Source organism: Kogia breviceps, chromosome 8 (genome assembly GCF_026419965.1).
Source record: "Kogia breviceps isolate mKogBre1 chromosome 8, mKogBre1 haplotype 1, whole genome shotgun sequence".
Taxonomy (NCBI): Eukaryota; Metazoa; Chordata; class Mammalia; order Artiodactyla; family Physeteridae; genus Kogia; species Kogia breviceps.
Genome location: NC_081317.1, coordinates 11413343 through 11437935, shown reverse-complemented (window position 1 = coordinate 11437935; position 24593 = coordinate 11413343). Strand labels below are relative to the sequence as shown.

Here is a 24593-nt window from a genome sequence, read left to right as displayed (position 1 = left end):
GCAACTAAGCCTGTGTGCCATGACTACTGAAGCCCGCGCACCTAGAGCCCGTGGCTCTGCAACAAGAGCAGCCATGGCAATGAGAAGTCCGCGCACCGCAACGAAGAGTAGCCCCCGCTTGCCGCAACTAGACAAAGCCGCGGGCAGCAATGAAGACCCAATGCAGCCAGAAATAAATAAATTTATTAAAAATTTTTTTAAACATTAACATTTGACTTCCCATTACAGATGTTAATAATTTATCAAAAACATACACATACACCTTATGCCAGACTCTCTTCTAAGAGTTTTGCAAGTATTAATATCAACCATTTTATCTGACATGAGGTCATTGGTGACTGAACAAAAGCCGTTTCAGTGGAGGTGGGGGCTGAATCCTAACACAAGACAGAGGAAGAATGAGAGGAGAGGAATTAGACAGGAAACAGAAATAACTCTCTTGAGGAATTTTATTCTAAAAGGAAGAAAACAAATGGGATAAAAGGAATGTGGTTAAGGATGTTTTGTTTTGAAGTTTGGGAGACACTATACCGTGTTAGCAAGTGCCTAAGAATGTACCAGTATTGAAGAAAAAATAATGATGCAGGAGAGAGGAGCTCAATGCTGGAGGAATTTCTGTAAGGTAACAGCAAGGACACTGAAGTGTTACTTTCTCTATGAGGCACTCCTTGGCCATCTATCTAAACTGCAATCCCTGCCACTTCACCAGTCCCTATCCACTCTCCTCCTCTGCTTTACTGTACTCCTTGTACTTAGAACTAGCTACTGTACCATATATTTAATTCACCTCATTTATTGAAGATCTACCCTACTAGAATGTAAGCTTCATATGAGGACAGGGATTTTTGCCTATTTTGTTGTTCACTGTTGTATCATCAGTACCTATGAAAGTGCCACAAAACATATTTCTTGAATGAAGTCAGGTGGACAAGCGGAGTGGCTGGCCTAGAAAGGATGGACAGTCCATCCGCAACAGAGAAGGTGAGTGGAGGACTAGTGACGACAGGAGGTTGACAGGTGTGGTGGGAGCTGGTGCCACTCTCTCCTGAGCGCTTCCATTAGATAAAGATAGAATTTCAGGTTAGAAATAATTTTGTCTTCTAAAGTTTTAAAATTCTGCCTTTGACATTTAAGTCCTTGATCCATTTGGAATTCAGTTTTGCAAGTGGTATAAGATATAAATTATCTCCCTTTTCTTCCCCATGTGGATAATCAAGTATTGAAAAGTCCATCCGTTCCCCCAGATTTTACAATGCCACCTCTGTTGTATATGAAGAATCCATACACATGGTCCGTTTTTGCAATCTCTATTCCGTTCCATCAGTCTATTTGTGTATCCCTATGCCGTTACTAGCATCTTAGTTACTAGAGGTCTGTAAAAGGTCTTGATGTCTGGTAAAGCAAGCTTTATCACCCATTCTTTTTCTTTAAGTATATCTTGGCTCTCCCTTTGGCTTTCCATATTAATTTTAGAATCAGGTTACCAAGTACTATGTAAAATCCTACTGGGATTTTGAATGGAATTGTATGCAATCTATAATATACATCATTTATCCCTTTAATATAAATTGAGTCTTCCTATTCATGAATATGGTCATGCTTTTTCTCTATTGAAAATTCATATTGAACATTTGAATTTTCCCTTTCAATATGTTAATGTGGTGAGCTATAGTAACAGATTTTCTAGTATTATCAGCCTTACATTTCTGGAATAAAGTCAACTCAGTTATTATGAATTATATTTTTTATGTATTCGCTACTGTTTTGTTTAAGATTTCTACAGCTATGTTACTGAGTGAGATTGGCTGGTAACTTTTCTTTCTTGTAGTGTCTCTTCATGTAGTTGAATGCCAAAATTATACAAGTGTCACAAGAAAAGCTCAGGGGGTGTTCCTTCTTTTTTCTAAACTCTTAAGGAGTTTGTCTAAGATTGAAATTACCTGTTCTTTGAGATTTGATAAAACATACCTGTAAAACCATCCGGGCTGAGTGTTTTGGAAAAAAAAAATTTATATATTGATTCAATTTCTATAAATTAAATGACCTATTCAATTTTTATATTTCTTCTTAATTCAATTTTGGTAAATTATATTTTTCTGTTCATTTCACCTTAGTTTTTGAATGTTGGCATAACATTGATAACATCATTTTCTTAATATCAAAGATTTCTGCTGCATCCGCTCTTTGTGCTTGTTGATTTACTCCTTTATTTCATTTTAGTTTTGGGAAGGAGCAGAAATAACTTTGTGTGTTTAATCCCCTACATTTATCTAAACAAAATCACACAGAAGATACATTCTTCCTTATCTATAATATGGAGAAATAACAGAACCTACTACAAACTGTTGTAGTGACAATTAAATTTGTTAATAGATGAAGAGGGCTTAGCACAGTGCCTGGCACATATTAAAGGCTCAAAAACATCATGGGAATTCAATTCCACTGTTATGATGTCCTATTTTTGTTCTACTTAATTTTAATTCTTCAAAGCAACAGTAACTGGTTACGGACTAGACTCTTTCAAATGTACTCTTAATCTATCCAGCCTCATAAAGAGGCAATGATAAATCTGGTTGGCAATATTCTCATGCTGAACCTCAGTCTGGGTGTTCAGGCCCTGAGATTACGAACTACACGTAACCAGTTTAAAACCAAATGCAAAACAAAGCAAGAGGTCTATTATGGGCTGTTTTTCCCTTGAGGGCAAGGGCCATGTTTTTATCACCTACTATGTGTTGTAAGCCTAGCACCTAGCAGGCAATTAAAAAATTGTGCATTCCTGACAAGCAAACAATACCAAAAAACTAAAATAATAAAATTACAAGGAAAACCATAAAGAAAACTCTAATGGTCTCACTAAGTTTGCATTATTAGGTGCCTTGAATTCATAGGTAAACACATAGGTAAATCATAGGCCTACGATTCTATCCATAGGAACTTCAATAGGGAAATTCCCACCATAAGAAGGTCTTTCTACCCTCTCAAACAGTCAACTTCTCCTAGTCAATATCTTTATGCAAGTTTTACCTCAAAAAGAAAAAAAAAATTCTGCAAACAGATATTGAACTTTAGTTAATAACAAACATATGCAATTATTGGGGGGAAGCATAGTGATGTCTGTGATTTACTTTGAAATGCATCAAAAAATAAGACGGCTTGATGGATGGTATGAGGGATGGATAGATGGATAAAGATGTGCCAAAGCAAGCACAGAGATATGTTAATGGCAGAATCTAGATGGAACTACGTGGATGTTCACTGCAAATTGATTTCAATTTTCTGTGTTTGAGGATTTTCATAATAGATACTGGGAAAAATATAAACTCCTATACTTAGCAAGTTTAAAAAACATAAAAAGAATATGAAAAATATTTATATTATATAGTAAAAGTTTTTACAATATAAAAAGAGCTCATCCCAATTTATTTTTTTTAAATGAAGAGCCCTATAAGATAAATGAGAAAGAACATTAACAAAATGCAAATAGGGGGGAAAAATGCACAGAAAATGTTCAGTTACCTCTAACCAAAGAAATTAAAAATAAAGCAAACCTGCAATACCATTTTATGCCTATTTTATTAGGTAAATTAAAGCACATGTCCACAAGCACACACACAATTCTGGCAAGGCTGCAGTGCAAATGGTATACTTATGCACAGCTGGCAGCATCCACTATAAAAAAGCATAGCCTGTTTGGGAAGCAATTTGGCATCCATAAGTCATAGGACTTTTTCAGTCCTTTGACCCAGTGGTCCCAATGCTTAGAATACAAACTGTATCAGTCAAATGCAGCCAAAAGATGTTCACTGCAGTGTTACCTACTAAAGGATTAAACTACGAACTACCTAAATGGCCATGAAGAGAAAAAAGATTTAGCAAGCGATAACATATCAGTATAATGGAATATGATACATATAAAAAATGACAATAATGGAAGAATGTGGAAATATGTAAAGTGTTCATAACATACGATCAAATGGGAAACTATTTATAATTGATTGTGAAACTACAAGAATAAATGAAATGTGCATTGACACTGTGAAGGAACATGAATAATTAATGAAAATGACATGTTACTACCTGAGGGGATTGTGGCTGATTTCTTTTTCTAAACTTTTCTTTAATCTTTCCGATACATCTTTTAATTAAAATAAAATTCAAAAGCCCGCCTCGACTGTCTACTCACAGTGCTGAGTTTGCTGCAGATGATGAGGATCCGGCGCTCGCAGAGCATGCTTGCGTACAGATGCAGCATGTTGTTTACATCCACAGCCACAAAATACTCTGTCAGATTTCTCTAGGAGAAAGAAGAAGGGAGGTTTGGGGCTTACTTTGTTTGTTCTTATTACAAATGGTATCTAACAGAAGCACGAGAAACAGAAAATAATCAGAAAGTATACTCCCCTCTTCCCCAGTCCTATGCTTTCTCCCTGGGAGACCAAATCTCACTCACATGTAAATCATGAAATGTAAAGTTGGAAGAGACCTTAGAGATGAAGGAGTCTGAGCAATCACACCTCTGGGTGGTGATTACAGTTTGCAACGTGAAGTCACATGCAGCCCTGTGCTTGCTCTTCACGTCAGCTCTGAAAGGTGAGCAGGACAAGAAGTCTGCAATCTTAAAAATGAGGAAACCAAGGCAAGAGAGAGATACCAAGATCAAAAAACTAATGAGCAGTGAAGATGAGACCGCAGCTCATATCCTCTGACCCTGGGTCCTACAACTTTCCCAATGCACTGTGCCATACGTCTAAGCAAAACAAAGTACCCAGGGGCCAAAATGCTTCTGGCACAGAGCCTGTTTCTGTCCAACAGGCCCCACCTGCAAAGGCCAGGCATGCTCCTTTCCTGTCATCACTGCTGGGGTCCCCTCCTCCACAGTTTACATTCTCTAAAATGCCTCGGCTGGAAGTAAAGCAATTTCCAAGATCCACAATTTCCAGGTATTTCACTCAAAAGAGGGAGAAAACCATCAAAGACAAGCAGTAGCAAGTTGTGACAAAGCAGTGTTTTAAACTAGCTTTTGTGTGTAGCCTGGGCTTCATTCCTTTTATTAGTACTATAGATTGGGAACTCTTCAGATTTCAGAAAAAGTGTAATGTGTTTCATTTCTGCAACCTTTTCTATACCCACCTGACTTTAATAATACACATGAATATGCTAATTTCTTCAATGTTACAGGTTTTCAATGCCATACAATATAATCCTCTGAAAATGAAGGGGGTTGGAGAGGGAAGGAACGCTATTGCCAGGGGTTGCAGTTTATAATGATGAAAGATCCATAACCCATAAATTCAAGTAAACCAGGTGGATTTTATATGCAAAATAGCAAAAAGTGCTTTTCGACAATATTATGGGTTGGGAATAAGAACGGGCACTTATGATTTATTATTGTTTGATTTGAGTACCAGGTTAACTATCGACCTTTATAAATAAAGCATGAGTGAATTAATAGGTCTGCATACTGACTACCTACCAAGTCCCATGCACTGGACCAGGTACTCTTAAATGTGTAATTTTAAGCAATCTTCACAAAAATCCAATGAGGTATTATTCTTTCCAACATATAGGTAAACTAAGTCTGGGAGAGATTCAGTAACTGGTACAGTCAGATTTTGGACACAGATGCAATACCACAGTCCTATACTTTCCCTTACATTACATTCTCCCTCTTAAATACTTTTAAATATCTACAATATATGAGGTTTTACATATATTATTTCACTCATCTTGAAGCCACTTGAAGATGATAACAAACATTATCATCTCTATATACAGATAAGAAAACAGAGGCACAGAGAAATAACTTGACCAAGGTCATACAGTAAGCAGATAAGGCATTGTTCAGTCTTGGGTGGGTTTGTCTTTAAACCTGTGTTTTTGTTTTTCTTTTTTTAACCACCACTAAAAATAGTAGATAAAACCTGTATTTGGAAAGAACATGCAGGATCAAAGTATGGCAAAAGAAAAAGTGTCTCTGTTAAAAATTGTTATTCCATTTATTGAGTAATCCTTGTGGGCCAAAAAATAGGTACTTTACCTGCGTTCTCTCTAATCTTCTCAACAACCCTGAGGAAGGCATTATCATCTCCATTTTATAGATGGGAAAACTGAGGCTCAGGAAGGTTAAACAGTCTTCCAAAGGTCACTCAGCTGGAAAGGGCCAAGTTTCAAAACCAGGTTTCCTGAACCCCAAACTCTTGCTCTAACCACCACACAAACTCGAAAAACAAAACCGAGCAAACAAGAGAGGCAGTATAAATTAGTCAACAAGTGTACCTCTGGCCCAGTGGACTGAGGAGTGCTGAGCTAATGAAGTCAGGGTGGGGTTTGTTCTGAAGACAGTGACATGGCAGAGTTATTCTCGCAAACAAAAATACAAGGCCCTCAGCTGAGCATTTCAGTAAAATGCTTAACTGCTGATGAATTACATGAATTTTTCTTTTAGGAGAGGATGGAAGTAAAAAGAAAATAGAAATGAGGAGCTTAAAGAAGGCCAGAAAGCCCATTAGCACTTTTGACAGATCCAAAGATAACTCTGAAGCCACCAAAACGTGGCCTCAAGAGTCTGCCAAGAAGCTTCACGCTGGGTAGAAATATGTTACACAGCTTGCCGTCCAAATAGGGAGACACAGCGTCAGAGACAAATCCTGCGCCTTATTTTGGTGGGAGAAAAAAAAAATCACAAGGATACTTTTGTGGATGGGGAAGGGAACATTTCTGAAATAAAAACACCACTTGGTTGAGGCATAACCCCCAGGCCAACCAGGTTCTGAAGGATTCAGGTGCTTGGTCCAAAAACTCTACACAGGTATGTTAAAAATATGTAACATTTAACCAAATTCTCTCTAAACTGTCATGTACTTTTTTTGGTATTTCTCATCCCATCTGTGCTGATTACCAAGATATTTGTGTCTAAACAGAAGCTGTCTTTCTTATCTGCTTCCTCCCTGCCTCTTTCCTTCTGGGACGCCACCCGCCTAGGCAGTGGGAGTGGGTGGGAAAGGACTGGGAACCTCGATCAGCCATAGAACACCTGTGGGGCAGAACGGACCTTGGGAACACCTGGAGGAGCCCTTGCAACTCCCACCAAGCCTTATCTCATTAGAAAACCCCTCAGAGAGAGGGGCCTCCTTCCCCCTGCCTTTAAGAATCCGGTGGCTTAAGCTACAACCACCCTCAATTTCTCAGACCTGCCATGCTTTTCACACTCCCAGGCCTTTAGTTCCTCTGTTTCCTCTGCCTAGGAGGCTCTTCTCTTCCTTGAGGACACCCATTTACTTTTCATGACTCAGCTCAAATGTCACCTTCTCCTGAAAGGCTTCCTCAACTCATTTGTCAAGCTGCCCTTTGTGCTTCCATGACAATTTGTCTCTATCTTATAATCACTCAGTTACAAGTATGTTTTTGCCACCAGACTGAGATCCCTTTGGGTAAAATGATGTATCCCATCATCTTAGCAGTTTGATGAAAGAGAGAATCAATGAGTGGGGAAGGCAACTGACTGAAGAGTACTGCTCATTAGCTCAGGCGTGAGCAGGGTGGTATAAGAGAAACACGAGGGCCTCGAAGGGGGACAACGTGGTATGTTAGGAAGAATGGACCACTTGACTTCAGAAAACCTGGGTCTGAGTTGGATGAAGTGATCAATTACTTAGTAATGATGAAGGGCCCACAGGAAAAGAACTGACATTGGAGACTCACAAAGTCAGGTAAGGTAGCTGGAGGAGGGGGAGCTTTTAAAGGTATCAGTGGCTACATTCATTTTTGTTTGTTTGTTTGTTTATTTATTTGGTTGTGTTGGGTCTTAGTTGCAGCAAGTGGGCTCCTTAGTTGCAGCATTCGAACTCTCAGTTGTGGCATGCATATGGGATCTAGTTCCAGGGCCAGAGATCGAGCCCGGGCCCCCTGCATTGGGAGTGCGGAGTCTTAACCACTGTGCCACCAGGGAAGTCCCTCCATTCATTTAAGATGTAAAGAAATAGATGGTTTGTTCTTCAGGTAACTGGGGCAGGGGGGCAGGGAGAACTGTACACAGAGGCAGGTGCACATTTCATAGCCAGGTCAATCGTATTTCTCAGACAGGCAAGAACACAGTACAGGGAACGAGGAATAAGAAGAGAAGGTTTCCACGGCAAGTTGTCCTAAGTTAAGACTGTAGCCAGAACATACTGTGAGCTTATATTGATAAAAAACACAGGTATGCCACTTTCTCCCAGCACTTGGCTTCAGTGGAACTAAGTCTTCAATCTTCCATTTCTGTCTCCTATAATCAGCCAGTCAACAAACACCTGTTTGACTCCTACTACGTGCTTAGTACCACCCTGGGAGCTAGGCCTGCAGAGATTAACAAACATGATCCCCATTTTCTAGGAGCAGCAGTAGACCCAGAAACCTCATATGCCAAGAACTGTGATCCAGGCCAGACATGCGCCAGGGCTGGCTGAGAAGGGAAGATTCAACTCTGCCAGTTGGATATGGGGGGAAGGCTGGGGAAGACTTGACAGAGGAGAAGATACTTCTCTGGGCCTCCCAACAGGGGGTTCACTTAGGGGACAGGGGGAGAAGCGTGTTCTAGCCAGAGGCAAGGGGGAGAGAGCAGCTCTATGCAGGTCAGTGAAGGGCAGGGTGCAAGGCAGGGGAGCTGGGTTCAGATCCTGTGGGAGCCTAGACTTTCTCCACTGGTAACAGGGAGCTGCTGAAGAATCAGGATGGTCCTATCTGTGTTGCAGAGATCTTCCTAGAGGTCCTGTAGAGGATGCACAAGAGAGGGCAAGCAGCTAACAGGCTACTGCCACATTCAAGGAAAGAATGATTTGATTACAAGCTATTCAGATAAAAGCTTTGAATATGAATGTCACAGATCTCTGTAAAGTGGAATCACAGGACTTGACAATGGATCAGACTTTGAAAGGGGGTAGGAAGGATCTGGGACAAGGCCCAGACTTCCAGGTTCCTGCGCTCCACATCTGTCCTCTTGCCCAACAAGATTTTTTTAAAGGGAGAGTCCAGTCTTTTAATGAAGGATAAATCCTCCTTCTAAAGAGCCATCAATCCTGTCAAACATGGTATTGCTGTCTACCTAGCCTTAGGCCCAGTTTCCTGGGTTAGAATGCCATCATGGCTAAGCCTAAATAACCACCCCCTTTATTCCCTGACAATTACTCCTCCATGTGGCTCACCTGCTAAAAAGGAAAACCTTGCTTAGACGGACTACTTCCCAGTGTCCATGCTCAAAAGGGCTTAGTTTTCTCAGTGCTAGTAAGTTTTTAGGCTTAAGGAAGAACATTCCTTTTCTATTCATGGAGTTTAAGCATATTTTCAGTTACATATAGTTATGTGCCTCTGAGCATCCTCCTTATATGCCTAGTAATTAATATTTGGGCCCACTCTGTAGGGCTGGGTAGCAGGGACACAAAGCTGACCACTTCCCAGGCTGAACAGGGCTCAAGTCCGAGGAAGGTCTCTGGTTAACAGAGAAGGAGCAGCCCGGAAGTTGAGCTTCAGAAGAGGCACGTACAAGGCTCTCCAGGCTTTTCATTTCCACAAAGCAACAGCAGGGAAGAACACTTCCAGCTCTAACTTTCTGTGCCTCTAAATCCAGACAAAGAAGAAAGGAAGACACTTGGCAAAACCCCATTTCCCCCAGGAGAAGCCCCATAATGGCTGCTCCCTTCTAGTTGTCCCTGCTGGCTCCTGTGCCGATCCAGGTGGCTGGGGACTTCAGGCTCACTGTGATCCACGCCCCGGGTGAGGAAGCAGGTGGGGGTGGGGGTGGTGATGGGAGGCGGAATGGGCCTCGGATGGGAGGGGATACAGTGGGGCTCAGAAAAAAGGGTTTTAGGTTCAGTACCTTAGGGAAATGAGATAATCCCCAAACTAAAGAACTGACTCTAAGCTGGGTACTCCTTGGAGCCTTCGAAACAGATGCTAGTCCCCCCCACGGTCTGTCATTTTATTAGTCTTTGTCACTCTCAGCTTTAGACACAGTATAGATGATAAAGACTTACTGTACTGTGTCTGGAGGAGGTTTCTAAGGCAAGAGGCTGGTTTTGTCCATGGGCCTTATTTCCTGAAATAACTCTTGCTCAGATTATTTTACCATAATGTAAACCTTTAAAATCCTCAATTAATTTTTTAAAATCAGAATTTAGGTTATTTTAGTTGTGTAGGATTCTTAAAAAGGAATTATAAATTTGGATTCTAAAATAATCGGTTTGAGAAAGAATCCCACAAACTCACATAAGCAATCAAATCAGAGAAGTATCTTATAGGAAAGAAAGCAGAGTTTACCCGGAGGTCAACTTTTATCCCTCTGTATGAATGGAAAAACCATTAGAATAAACAATTACCTGACAACTCTTAACAGCAACAATGGAATTCTCTATAATCTCAGTACTTGAAAATAGGTCTTCTACTACCACTTCAACTTTGTTTATTTTTGAAACTCACGATGAGTTCATAAATCTTTTCTATATCATGGTGCATCTTTTGACAAAGTGGAGTCTGGGCAATGTTATACGTAAGTGTCCATTCTAAATGCTTTCCTCGCATCATTAACCACTTGGTATGACACAGGCCAGATAATTAAGACAGGTTTGTTTAATATTCTAAAAGAAGGTCTATATGATTATCCATTAATCAAAAGTAAACGTCAAACCCTGGCCACTAAAAAAATTCCTTATAGAGCCAGCTTACAATGTAATTATGATACATATCTGTTCATGATCTGTGACTTTTTTTAAAATGCAGGTCAACTGTTTAAATTAATAAAGATTTATGCTCATTTAATTACTGCCTGTATAAAATTCACTCCTACATGTGTTATCTTGATAGACAGAAAAAACCCTGAAGAGCAATTACATAGTGATGGTTTTTCAGTGAAAAAGAAGAAAATATTTTTACACAGAGATTGTAGAAATAATGAGAATTAAGTTCAACAGGGATCTGAAAGTGGAAAGACTTAATTTTTTCCATTTGCTTTTCATTAACATCTTGCAGACTCACTGGCCCAAAAGCCAAGTGAAAGGAACTGTTAGTTTTCCTTCTCCTGAGAGTGACTGCATTGCTAATTCATTCATTCATTCAATCATTCAGTCATTCCATAAATACATACTGAATATCTACTCTGTTCTAGGTACAGTGCTAATTAAAGAGATGCAGTGATGAAAAAATTCTGATCCTATCCTATGGAAGGAGAACTGATAAAAACAGTCACACAATTAATTATATAATTTACAATTAGGATGAGTGATTTCTTAGGAAGGTACTGAGAGCCAAGGAGCAGAGGCCCAGGACCCAGCAGCATCTCAGTGATGGAATCAGACTGACCTGAGTGTGACTGCTGGTTTAGCATTTACTGGCTGGGTGGCTAGGGGTAAGTTACTTCACGTCTCTGGGCTCTATCTCCTCTTCAGAGCAGGGATAACACCATACTGTAAGGCTGCTGTGACGATTTCATGATATAACAAATAGTACCTGATCTGATCCACGGTGGGTGTTCAATCAATACTACCTCCTTTCTCTCTCTCTCACATTAACCCTTCTCTGAAGCTGTCCAGAAGAATATAATTATCTGCTGACAGAATCAAGTTCCATACCCCAAAGTCCTTTTACCATTTTCTTTGCTTGTTCCCTTAGTTCAGAAGTCCCTAAGAAGAGATAATAAATGTGTACACAACATCTCCCACAAGACAGGCACTAGAGTCCTGGACTCTATTTCTTGTACCATTTCCAGTCAATGGTGGCTGCTAAGAGACTTTTGTGGCCAAACATACACTCCATGAAAAGTGTTGCTCTTCACAACCAAAAATGTCAGCAAAAACCAAGAAAAGATAAGCTCCAAGAAGTAATGCTCCCTAGCCCTTGGCCACAACTCAAGAGAGTTAAGTTAAGACTAGACTAGAACTTTAGGAAAGCTGAAGGACAAAGGGAAAGAAAGGACCATCAAAAGCAGTATCTCTGTTGCACCAGGCACTGAACTTGGAACTTTACATGTAATAGTTCACTTGTTCCTCCCACTTTCCTTTATTAGGTAAGGAGGCTTGAGAGTATAAGTAAGTATCCCAAGGTCCCAGAGTGGTAGAGCCCAGTGTCTGGCTGTCTCCAAAACTCATGTTCTTTCCACTACAGCAGACTATATCATATTAACAACCCCTTCGTTATTGCTTGTTTCAATTTGCAATGCAGCAATTTAGTCATTTTAAATTAATCCTTGAAAAACTGCCAAGAGATTAAAATGCAAATTTCAATATGGCTAGAGCTCAATAGTGATTCTATGTCAAAAATCACACAAATTGGTCCTACAAAAGTTCAGATTCTCCTCAAAGGAAAAGCTTTCCTGCTTCATTTTGTACTTGAAATATGAAAAATCATTTCTTTTCCTTTTTCCATTCCTCATGAATATCAAAAGTGAACTGTAGGGAGGCAGGGGGGTATAATGGAAACAAAATGTTTTGGTTCCTTACAAACCTGGGTCACTACACCCCACTTGGAAGCAGACCTTGTGCTATAACCTCAGGCCTGTGAGCCCTGGGTCCCCACATGTAAAATGAGGCTCACGTTTACCTCTCACAGAATAGCTGTAAGGATTTAAATGGAACCATGTATGTTAGGAGTCTGGCAGATTGTTTTTATTATTCTCACTTAGAAACAAACAAGGCCAGCCTTTTACTGGTCTGCAAAGGAAGATTTAGGGTACAATGGGTCATACACAGGGAATTGGTTCATTAGTGGCAAAAGCAGCAGAGGGAATGCAAATTTTTTTTAAATGGCGGGGGCAGGGGAGGTAGCATACAGTGCAAACAGGAATTGGAGGTGGGGTAATGAAGAAGATAAAAATTTTTTTTCCTACACTGTTTCTAATCTCAGTAATTGTGGTTTTGAAAATTGAGAAACTGTCAGGACTTTCAGGTACCTTAAAGTTCTTGAGTAATTCTCAGTCCTTAAAATTAAAAAATAGAAAGATGAACTTAACCTAGGCAATAATTGTTATTATAACATTATTATAATAGCAAAACATTAGAGACAATGTAAATGTCTATTAGTAGGTGAAACATAGTTAAAATATGTGGGGATTTCCAGTAAAATATGGTGGATTAAACACACGTATTTGCCTTTTCTCTCTCCTGATATCATGCAATCCTCACCACCCCCTGCCAGGAAAAGTCACAATGAATAATTTTAAAAGATGTAAATAAACCTCAAAGAACAGGAGAAAAGATAGTAATGGAAGAGAGATGTCAAATTTTTTGGAAGCCAGATGTTATTAAAGAAATGGTTCTCAACCTGGGTCATTTGCCCCAGTGGACTTCTGGCAATGTCTGAAGACATTTTTGGTTGTCACAGCTGGGGGGTGGGGAGGTACCATATTACAGTGGGTAGAGAGAACCCAGGGATGCTGTTAAACACCCCACAACATACTAAACAATCCTGCACAACAAAGAATGATCTGGTCCAAGGTGTCAAGAGTGTCAACCGAAACTTTAGCTGAGAAACTAAAGAAGGCTGACTTGGCAGCCCAGAAAAGGCTGGGCCCGGGGCACAGGGCGGCAAGCATCCAACCCAACTCACACCACAGAACTCCAAAAATGTTCAGGAAATGGAGACACCGAGCACCTCTAAAGGCTAGAGGAAGGGTGCCAATAAAAATAAGAGTAATTTGGGGCTTCCCTGGTGGCGCAGTGGTTGAGAGTCCACCTGCCGATGCAGGGGACACGGGTTCGTGCCCCGGTCTGGGAAGATCCCACATGCCGCGGAGCGGCTGGGCCCGTGAGCCATGGCCGCTGAGCCTGCATGTCCGGAGCCTGTGCTCCTCGACAGGAGAGGCCACAACAGTGAGAGGCCCGCGTACAGCAAAATAATAATAATAATAATAAGAGTAATTCGATCCCAAGATTCTCCTTTCCCAGCTCACTCAGCTAGTCAACTGGCCTTTTGGCACCCCTCTGAGGAAAAACTGTTTACTTTCTAGTAACCAGAAAGGTTTGGGAACCTGAGGTACAGCTGAGGACAGGGGATAAAGAATTAAATAAAAAATGGGAGGGGAGCTTAAAGTATACATGCTAAATGTGCATATCCTATAACTTACCACCCCACTCAGTTTCCAGAACACGTGTTATAAAGCTTACAGTCACTGGCAAGAGAAAACTGACTAGTCCAAAAGAAAAGATTCTGATACTGACGTTTAAAATCCTCCCCTCCTCCCCAGTAGCCAGGCCTCTAAGCCATGATCTACAGTAAAGCCCACCAGGTAACAAGCCCCATTCATGAACACAGAGCTTCCAATTAGCTTTTTAAGGCATCACGCAGATAGGACCGGGCAGCTATTTGAGGAAAGGCCTCTACAATCAAAGATACAGAACAAAACAAAAAGAAGAGAGGACCGCTAAGGAAGAAAACAATGTAAAGAGAAGAACAATTTTTTAAATTTATGAATAACAGCGTCAAAGAAATAAGAAGAAATGTTGCACCCATGAAACAAGATGCCATTAAAAAATGAATAACGTATTGTACAACACCAAAAAGCTCTTGGATATTAACAATGATGGCAGAAGTAAAGAATTCAAAAGGGTGGAAAGATTAGTTGAAGAAAGTAGAAAGAAGACCAAAAGAGAGATGGAAAATAGAAAAGTTATGAAAATTAAAGGATCAACACTAGGAAGCGTAACATGCCACCACAGAGACACCAGAACAAGAAAAGAGAAAAAAATAAAGAAGAATTTTTTCAAAGAAATAATGTGAGAACATTTCCCAGCTCTAAAGGACATGAATTTTCAGACTGTATGGGTCCACCAAATGTCCAGCACAGGAGATGAAAATGAACCCATACCAAGGCAAATCACTGCACAATTTCAAGATACTAGAGACAAATAAAGGATCCAAAAAAAAAACCACCCAAAATAAAAAACAAAAAAAGACCCCAGCAATCAGAATGGATCAAGACTTCTAAGCTTCAACGTGACATCTAGAAGTCAATGGAGCTATGTCTTCAAAGCTCTGAAGGTAATTCCCAACCCTATCAAGAGTAGAATAAAGTCAGTCGCAGTCATGCAAGGTCTAAACATGTTGCCTCCAACACTGTCAGGAAACTACTGGAAAATGTTTCACCAAAATAAAGGAATAAGATAAGCAGTAAGATGTGGAATCCAGGAACTCTTATTTGACAAATGTATAAGAAAGAAAACATATCATAATCTATCATATGATTCAGCTTGCTCATTGAAATGTAAACATTAACTTTTAATTTACATTTTTTCCTGAAGACAGAGAAAGGATGGGGGAGCGGAAACGTGAGTGAGAAAAAGATTCTTTACGTATATGTGTGTTTCTGGGGGAGAGAGGATCAGAGGTAATAAAAGACCTAAATTCATCTTCCATGAGAAAATCAATAACTGTTACCTGAAACAGAAAAATTAAGAACAGCAATATGAGTATGTCAGTTAAAAATATGGAGAGAAATACTACAACTGCTAAAAACTTGAAGGTAGCTGCCTCTGGGGAATGGAAATAAAGGAAAATTTGGAAATTTCATCAACAATTATGTGATATTACATGTTTTTTAAGCCATTAATATGTATTACTTTCATAGGAATAAAATATCATTAAATAAAAATATCAGGGCTTCCCTGGTGGTGCAGTGGTTGAGAGTCCGCCTGCCGATGCAGGGGAAAAGGGTTCGTGCCCCGATCCGGGAAGATCCCACATGCAGCGGAGCGGCTGGGCCCGTGAGCCATGGCCAGTGAGCCTGCGCGTCCAGAGCCTGTGCTCCACAACGGGAGAGGCCACAACAGTGAGAGGCCCGCATACCGCCAAAAAAAAAAAAAAAAAAAAAAAAAAAAAAAATCACTTAACATAGATGAAAGATATAAACAGTTTTGAGAGTACATTAAGAAAATGAGTTGCCACAGTATGAATAGTACTGTTCTATGTCTAAGGAATGTCTACAACACACAGGGATTCATACATTTAACATGTAAATTCATAGAGAAAGGTCTGAAATGACATTCATCAAACTCTGGATGGAGAATAGGATTAGGGGTGGGGGAGGGATGGTGGGGCTGGGATGGTGGTAATGTGGGACCTTTCACTTTTTTTAATATGTACTTCTGAATTGTTTAATTTTTTTTTACAGCAAAGATATTTGTGAAGAATTTTTCATAACACAGATAAATGTTCATAATACATTGTCATAGAAAAAGCAGGTATAAAGGTATATAATTGATATGATCCTCCCCCATTGTACTTTTAAAAATGTAGCTTCCAAGCTTTTAAAAAAATAAATAAAAAGAACCCTTTTATCTCAAACAAAATATTACTGAATTCCCAATTTAAGTAGACAGAAATGAACCTGCTCTGAATAAAGCAGAAGCATCCATGCCCTGGTGGGTCAGCCATTTAGCTCCCTCTGTCCTTCCCATGTCCCAAAGAACCTCAGGCAGGGCTCCAGGCAGAACAATTTAAAAACTACTACTATCACAGAAATGAAGAAAAGAAAAACTCAGAACGTGACTTTCTCAGGGATTACAATTATTTTTTCTTTTGCTTCTTATAATACACATATATATATACCATTCCTATGACTTGGAACAGTTTAAACAGTAATAATATCTGTTCCTTACCATGCCTATATAACCACCTAAACCTGACACATTCATAGCAGCGAGGGGTGGAGAAGGTCAATAGAACTTCATGAATCTTTCCAAGTTATGATTCTATACTCATATTTCCTATTTCTTAGAGTGACTTTGATCAGTTACATTTTTCTAGAAAATTTTATATTATCTCAATTTTCAAATTTATTGGATACTTCTAAGATTATGTTGTTCTTTTTAGGAATTTAGTTTTTAAAAAGTCTATTTTTCAGTTTTACTTTAACAATATTTTCTAACTAATTAAATTGTAACTTATTCTTCTAGTTTGGGTTTTTTTTATTGCTATGCTTCTTCTGGCTTCTTGAATTGAAAGTCAAGTTCATGATTTTCTAAATTTATTATTTATAATGAAAGCATCCAAAGCTATGAATTTTCACAAGAGTAGTTTTGGCCGCATCTGTTAGGTTTTTGTTGTTCAGTGTTCTCACTGTCATCAATATCTAAATAATATCCAATTTCAAGTTTTATCTTCTTTGACCCAACCACTCCTTCAAGTAGATGAATATTTTTAAAATCTTTATTCATCATTAATTTCTAGGTTTATTTCGTTGTAATAAAAGACAGTGGCCTGTAAGAGTCTGAGTTTTCCTGTTTTGAATTCTTCAGGGCAATCTAGAACATAATCAATTTTTATAAATGTTCCATGCCACAGCCCTGGCTTCTGCTCTTTCTGCAGAACTTTTCCAGTTCTTTTTGGGTTTCTTCATTGTCTACACCCTATTGACTGCTCAATAGCCATCTCCTTTACGTTGCAGAAATTCCTCAAATTTTCTAGCTCATGGTGGCTGCTTCTGCCATTACGTGGACATTTTTCTCCTTAATTTTATAGTTCTCTTATCATTTCAATGGAATTTTTGAGAGATGAAAGGTAAAATTACGGGCTCAAAGTGTAGCACAATATATGAGAACTCAGTTTCTAGTATCAGAAAGATCAATGTTTGAATTCCAGTTCTACCATTTCTGTGCTGTAGGACCTTGAATATGTTACTTAGGTTTTCAGGACCTCTGTTTCCTTATATAAAATAATAATTAGGGTACTGACTACCTAAGCTTATTAAGAGAGGTAAATGAGAAAATACAGGTAAAGCACTGAATACCTTATTTCACAAGCACTAGTACTCAATGAACATTAGCTATTGTTGTTAAAATGGTAACTGTGGTCTGGATTTTTTTTATTAATGTCAAACAAAAAAAAAGCAATATTTTCCATCATAGCCTAATCACACAGATAGTAAACTTTGTAAATATCTTCGACAAGTTTATTAAGACTGTTACCTAATCACAACGCTATAGCTTAACTTCATTAATTAAATGTGATTACCTGACTTATTCCAGTACTTTAAAAAAGTAATCAAGTACATACCCAAAAGAATCAAAAGGATTGAACACAAAGTTCAATCTGTACACCAAAGTTCAAAGCAGCATTATTCACAATAGCCTAAAGGTGGAAGCAATCCAAGCGTCCATCGACGGATAAGTGAAATGTAGTATGTTACATATATATAATGAAATATTATTCAGCCTTCAAAAAAGAAGGAAATTCTGACACATGCTACAACATGGATGAACCACAAAGGCATTATGCTAAGTGAAATACACCAAACACAAAAGGACAAATATTGTATGATTCTACTTAAATGAGGTGCCTAGAGTAATCAAATTCAAAGAGACAGAAAGAATAGTGGTTGCCAGGTGATGGGAGGAGGAGGGAAATGAGTTGTTGTTTAAAGGGTTATTTAAAGGGTACAGAGTTTCAGTTGGGAAAGATGAAAAAATGCTGGAGATGGATGTTGGTGACAGTCGCACAACAACGTGAATGTGTTTACCAATGAAATATATACTTAAAGACGGTTAAAACAGTAAATGTTACATTATGTACATTTTGCCACAATTTAAAAAGCAACCAAGTGCCTTAGTGGTGGTGATTCTATATTTAATTCTACATAGTACTATTTACAATCCGAGTAAAACATTTTGAAAATATGTCTTAAGCCTAGGCTAGATACGTCATTCGGCTTGTTCAGAGGGCAAATATTACCCTCTGCTCCCTCAGACTCAAGTTCACTGCTAAGTCTTTAAGAGGTGGGGATGGGGGTCCTCACACTTCTACCTACATTTACTTTTACTTTCTTAAAAGTCAATATAGAAATGTAGTAGCAGCATAATTTTACTTGAGTATATCTACCCTAATAAAGAAATCTTTATATGGAAAGTTCTTCACATAGAAGCATTTTATTTACAACAGCAAAAACTAAAAACCCCTAAATTCACAAGAGCGAGGAAATAGCTAAGTAAGCTAAATAGCAAATTGAATATTATGCAGCCAACAAAAATGACTGTGAATGAAATTGCAAAATGCTTATGTAATAGGTGATTCTAATGTAAATAATACATTCTAAGAAGACTACAATGAGACATCAACATGTTAATAGGTGATTACCTTTGAGAAGTATGAATAATGATCTTTCCTTGTCTTTATACTTTCTATATTTTAAAAATATTATCTATTTGGTTTTACTTTCATAATGCATTATTTTTTTAATGGGAAAATATATCCTTTTATTTTCTTTCAAAATTAGTAAAAAAAAAAAAAAGAGGAATAAAAATTTAATCCACCCCTGCCCAAGTACTCACATTCTCAGGGATGCTGGGAAGTTCTCTGGTGTCAGGCACAGTAAAATAAGAATGCTGGAAAAGAAAAACAAAAGCTATTTATTTCTGCAGAAGTATGCAACAAGCACATTATTCAGAAAACAGGTAAATGATCTGAAGATAATTCCTCACTCAGATGAAGAAACAGTTTCACTCATAGAGAACAGTCCATGGAATATTTCCTTAGGATAATGTTGGATTAAAGCCAGATGCATTAAATCATTGGTTTGGTAGATGGAGTTCTTTTTTCTGAGAGAGGAACTTCTTTGAGATACAAAAGAACAGCTCAAAGAAGTTAAAGGCTAAATTCTTTTACGATGTTTGCAGGTTTCTGAACACATGAAAGCTGTAGACTTCATAATTTATTGTTCAGTGAGGCAAGTGGACTCTAGGGACCAAATATCACTAGGTTCACTCAGGAATGGTCTTTACCAGCCAAACCTGCCATTTCATTTCAGCATCTGAGATTACATCCATCTACAAGCTGCGGGCCAAATCTGCCCCAAAGGCCCAAGGGATGTTAAGGACAGCTCCAGTGGAAGGACTGCTGCCCTGAGACATTGCAGATGGCTAACAGTGGAGAAAGTCTCTCCACTATGCATGCTCTGCAAATAAGTCTCCTGACTTCCAGTGCAAATTCCAGCGAAGGGTGCCGGAGACTCAGTGGAGTTGAAAATCTGACCTGTTCAGAGAACTTTCAAGGAGGCATCTCCATGTTTGTAACAAGCATGTGTCTCTGAGTTAAATGAAAACAGGCTGAACTGATGACACCTCCTCTGTGCTACTAAAGACTCAGAGAACAATGGCAAGCAGGAATGGAAAGAGCCTGGTGCTGGCCAATTAAAGAAGGGATTGTGCAAAGGCCAGGAAAGGTCACATACAGAGAAAGTCAGCTTAGCCATGGCCAAAGTTCAAACCTAGACCCCCAAGTGACATTTCAGGAAGTTCTCCCCACTCCCCATTCTTGGATAATTGCAAAATAAGTAGGTCTCTGGAAAAATGAGTTGTACAGGCTTCCTGAAATAAAAGGCCTGGGGGACAACTGCAATAACGAAAAGAGCAACAATAACAGTATAAGCTATTTGTCTAATATTCAGCAGATATTTATGAACACCTGCTGCATGGAAGGCTTTATATCAGGTACTTTATAAATAGTATCTCTAATTTCCATAGCAAAATTTAAGATAGATATTATCTCCATATTACAAATGGGTAAATTAAGGCTTAGAGAGGTAAAGTGACTTAAGGTCATACAGCTAGTAGGTGACAGAACTAGGATTGAAACCAGGTCTGCATAACTAGAGCTATGCTCTTTCCATGATAGTAGACTGTTATACCTGTGCTTTTTAATGAGCAAATTATAGCTAAAGCCATTTGAATTAAACTAATAAAGTAAAAAGAAAAAAAAATTAAAAGATAACTTAAAAAACACCCCCTGCAGTGCACTATTCCAAAATCTGTGGGTTGGTGCCAAAACATTATCTATGAAGTATTACGACAGAGATTATGTAGCATATTAGTTATGGGAAACTTGTTAATTAATTCAAGTCAACAATGAGGATTAAAATAATAAAAGCAAAATACAAGGTTAAATTTGATGCCATGAGATACCAAATTCTATACCAAATGGCTTGAAGGGAGTCCCAGGAAATGTTCAGTAATGGAAGTCCACATGGTGATGGAGTCACAGAATAAGGATCAGCACAGTGAGGGAGAAAGGACAGGGACCACAGAGTCAGCCACTGAATAGTTATGTGATCTTAGGCCACTTCACTTAATAGCTCAGAACCTCAACTTTTTAACCTGTAAATGGGAATTGTAATATCTACTTCAGAACCGTTGTGAAGAATAAATGTTATATATGTGAAGTGCCTAGCATTCCATAAATGGTATTTTAGTAGAAAATTATTATTACTCTCTCAACTGTTAGTTTACATTCCTATTTTTCTCAATCACCTGTAGAAGGCATACAGAAACATTCTCTTGTGACTCAAGACAGAAAGTCCAAGACTGCCATTTTATCAATTTTTCAGGCTCTATAATACAGTTGAGACTAACCCTTCAGAAATGCAACATGGAGAGAGGAATTCCTTGTGAAGAGGAAAGAAGAAAATATCTGCCTTTACAAATGCAACAGATTGTAAATAGTGAGCCTATGCAATTCTAAAACCAACTGCTCCCCAGGCTGTCCTTTGAGATTCTGTCTTGCTCCATCGCCCATGAAATGCTGGGACCAGAGGAGGTCAGAAACATTCCTAGAAACCACTGGCATGAAACAGCTGCACACACACCCCCGCCCCAATAGTTCTTCCTGCCCCTGCGATGGCTTGTCCTTGAGGCCTGGCAGCCACTCAAAGGAAGGAGAGGCCCTTCCTCCCCAGTAGCTGGTGATCCACCCAGGCTACTCCCCAGCTACCTGTCAGATGTCATTACAGACTGAAACATGGTGAGATCAAGCTGCTTTGGAAAAGGGACAGAGACAAAGGCAAAGTTGCTTCCCTATGTGGCAATGACTGGGGCAGGTTTAAAGCTCATTTCTTCATCTTTTCCAGACACTCTTCCTTACACAAAATTTCTGGAAGAAGGTTTCTTTCCTTCCTATGCTCCATTAAAATGAGCAAAAACCTCTACCAGTTCCTTCTTTCCTCCCTTTCTTTCAAGACTCATGGCCCGGTGGAAAGAACATAGGCTTGGAAGTCAGCCCTGGGTTTAAAAGCCCCAATCTCACTTATTAACCACACGACCTTGGATGGGCAAGAATCTTTTTCTCTCTAAGCCTCATCTATGAAATGAGAATGCTAATATCTATTTGTAGAGTTGTTTTGAACATTAGAGATGCATACTTGGCATAAATTAGGAACTTAGTATATAGCAGATCTATTATTAGTTATTGGCAGTAATATTGCTTTCAATGTGATCATCATGAAAAAAAAAACCTATATGTTCATTTTCTTTAAGAGGGAAAATACCAAGTTAATTACCACTGAATACCAACACTGTACCTGGTTCTACTGAAGCTGAAAGACAAAAAACTTCTTAAACACTCAGACCCCACAACATGGGGGAAATAGCCCCTGGATAATCAATAGCTGGTCAAAGGGGATCCATCTGAGAATTCTGATGAAGGTGGTGACAAGGGTTTGACCTAGAGAATTGCAATAACTGAAATATGGAAAAGAACTCCTTATCTGATGCCTTATCTGACAGATGAGGAAATTGAGACCCACGAAGTTAAAGGTTTTGATTAAGATCACTCAGGTCATTGGCAAAACTATGACTTGGGGATTGAAATCTCCCAATTGGTAATTCAAAGGCTTTTCCACCCTGGCACACTACAGACCACATAGCATGTACATAAAAGAGTTCAAGGAAACGATCTGGCCAGGAACTGTGCTAGACAGTCTCTATCCCTATCCTTGAGGGCATACATTCCAGTGGCGGAGATAGGAAAAAAGGTTGTTCCAATGTGTTTTGTGACTAAGTACTGCAAAGTGTACAAGCTGCTTGGGGCAAAAAAAAAAAAAAAAAACCTTAGCTAAGAGGGGTTATCCTGGTAAACAGGGGAAAGGCGGTGTTGAAGGTTCGGGGGTGGCAGGATGGGCTTCAGTGAAGGGGCAGACACATCAGTGCTAAGGGACAAAGCATGAGACAGGGAGCCCCACAGGGGCTGAGGAGGCAGGGGTCAGCCATCCCATTCCAAGCCCAGCATCTGCCATTCAGGAGATGCTAGTGACGGGATGACAGCCAGGAAGAGAGGAGCCTGGGGGCATTTGGGATCCATTTCTCATGGAATTCCAGAGAAAGAAATACATCTCCCTGGCCTGTCTTGAGGTCTCAGAGTACTTGGAGGTGGGGAAGGTGCAGATGACAGAAGACAATCCCATTTGGCTCTTTCTTACTGTTAATAATGGAAAGGTTTCTCAGTGATTGCTAATATTCTGCCACCACTTACCACGCTGAGATGAACAGACACTCCTGGGTCAGGGATAGGAAGTTTGTGCAGAGTTTCAAGAAGCTCATTCCACTGACTCTCCTGAAAGAAATAAAAGGCCTAAGTAACAAAGGAAGGGCTGAGCCCTTAGTCAGAGACCTGCAGGGAGGTCTGGGCACACAACAGAAATAGGTTTGATATTCAAATAGGGTTGGACAAAAGACACTGTTTACCGCTCAATAAAGGAGCCAAACAGATCCGCCCACACCAAGTTTGACATTTTCTACTTAGTGAGACACCTACCATGACCGCCTTTTATGGATCATATACCATAAGCTCTCAGCAAATCTATCCTCTCAACTCCATAGCAACAACTTTTAAATGCAAACAACCCCAGCTTACAGGGCGGGGGTGGTAGGGAGAAATAACGATGACACTACAGATCTTGTCTTCATCATCATTACCCTCAATTAATTTTATTGAGTGTTCACTGGATACACAGCAGCCTCCAATTATGGAAAGTTAAAAATGAACTACTACAACAGCATGGAATACAGGATGGTGGCTGTGCATTTTAATTAGTGAAACTGAGCCACAAAATGAAATGCAAAGCAGTACAAATTCTTCGATTGAAAACAGGTTCACCTTTAAAATGCGCAAAAGAACATTGTTTACGGAATTATCCAAAAGCTATTTCTCCCACCCTGTGGAATTCTCTGTGCTGATAAAACAGTAATAAGCTTACATTTGTACCCATTTGGTAGCTGTTTGAGCCTCACAACTACCTCACTTTACAGGTTGAAAACTAAGGCTCTGAAGGGTAAAGGAACTTGACTCAAGTCATCCAGCTGGTAAGTTGCACAGCCAGGAGCTAATCACAGGTTTTCTGTGTTCAAACCCAGAGCCCTCTCCCTGTTCCACAGCTGTCTTTGTTAGTGAATTTAAAGGAGAGGGAAAAGAGGATGGGCCCAAAGTAAAATCCTGTTTCAATCTGAATTCATAACTTACTCAAATTTCTCAGGGGGTAGAAATGAACATGTGCAGGTACACAAGTTTAATTTTGCTCTGAAACAATCTCAAATTTACAGAATAATCACACAACAGTACAAAAAACCTTTATTTCCATTTGAGAGTGACTTACCAACATTATGCCCCAACATCCATAAATAAAAAGGACATTCTCCTACATAACAACAATTAATCATCAAAATCAGGAAATTAACACTGAAACAACATTACCATCTAATCCTCAGATCCCACCAGGTGTTGCCAACTGTGCCAATAATGTCCTTGGATAGCAAAATTATCCAGTTCAGAATCACATGTTGCCTTCAAATGCTGTGACTCTCTAGTTTTCA

At 39.3% G+C, this 24593-nt stretch overlaps 1 protein-coding gene across 10 annotated transcripts in view; it reads right to left on the bottom strand.

Annotated features, from left to right (window-relative positions):
• The window catches only part of DENND1A (DENN domain containing 1A), a 543770-nt gene that overhangs the window by 235636 nt on the left and 283541 nt on the right, over positions 1–24593 (bottom strand). For 8 of the 10 annotated variants that reach the window (XM_059073023.2, XM_067040763.1, XM_059073026.2 and 5 more), the window contains 3 exons: positions 23257–23337; positions 19287–19340; positions 4187–4297 (listed from right to left, as the gene is read on the bottom strand). In XM_059073023.2, the coding sequence (XP_058929006.1) occupies positions 4187–4297; positions 19287–19340; positions 23257–23337 (246 nt within the window). The remainder of the gene's footprint in view (positions 1–4186; positions 4298–19286; positions 19341–23256; positions 23338–24593) is intronic. The other 2 variants (XM_067040761.1, XM_067040765.1) reach the window with 1 other exon arrangement.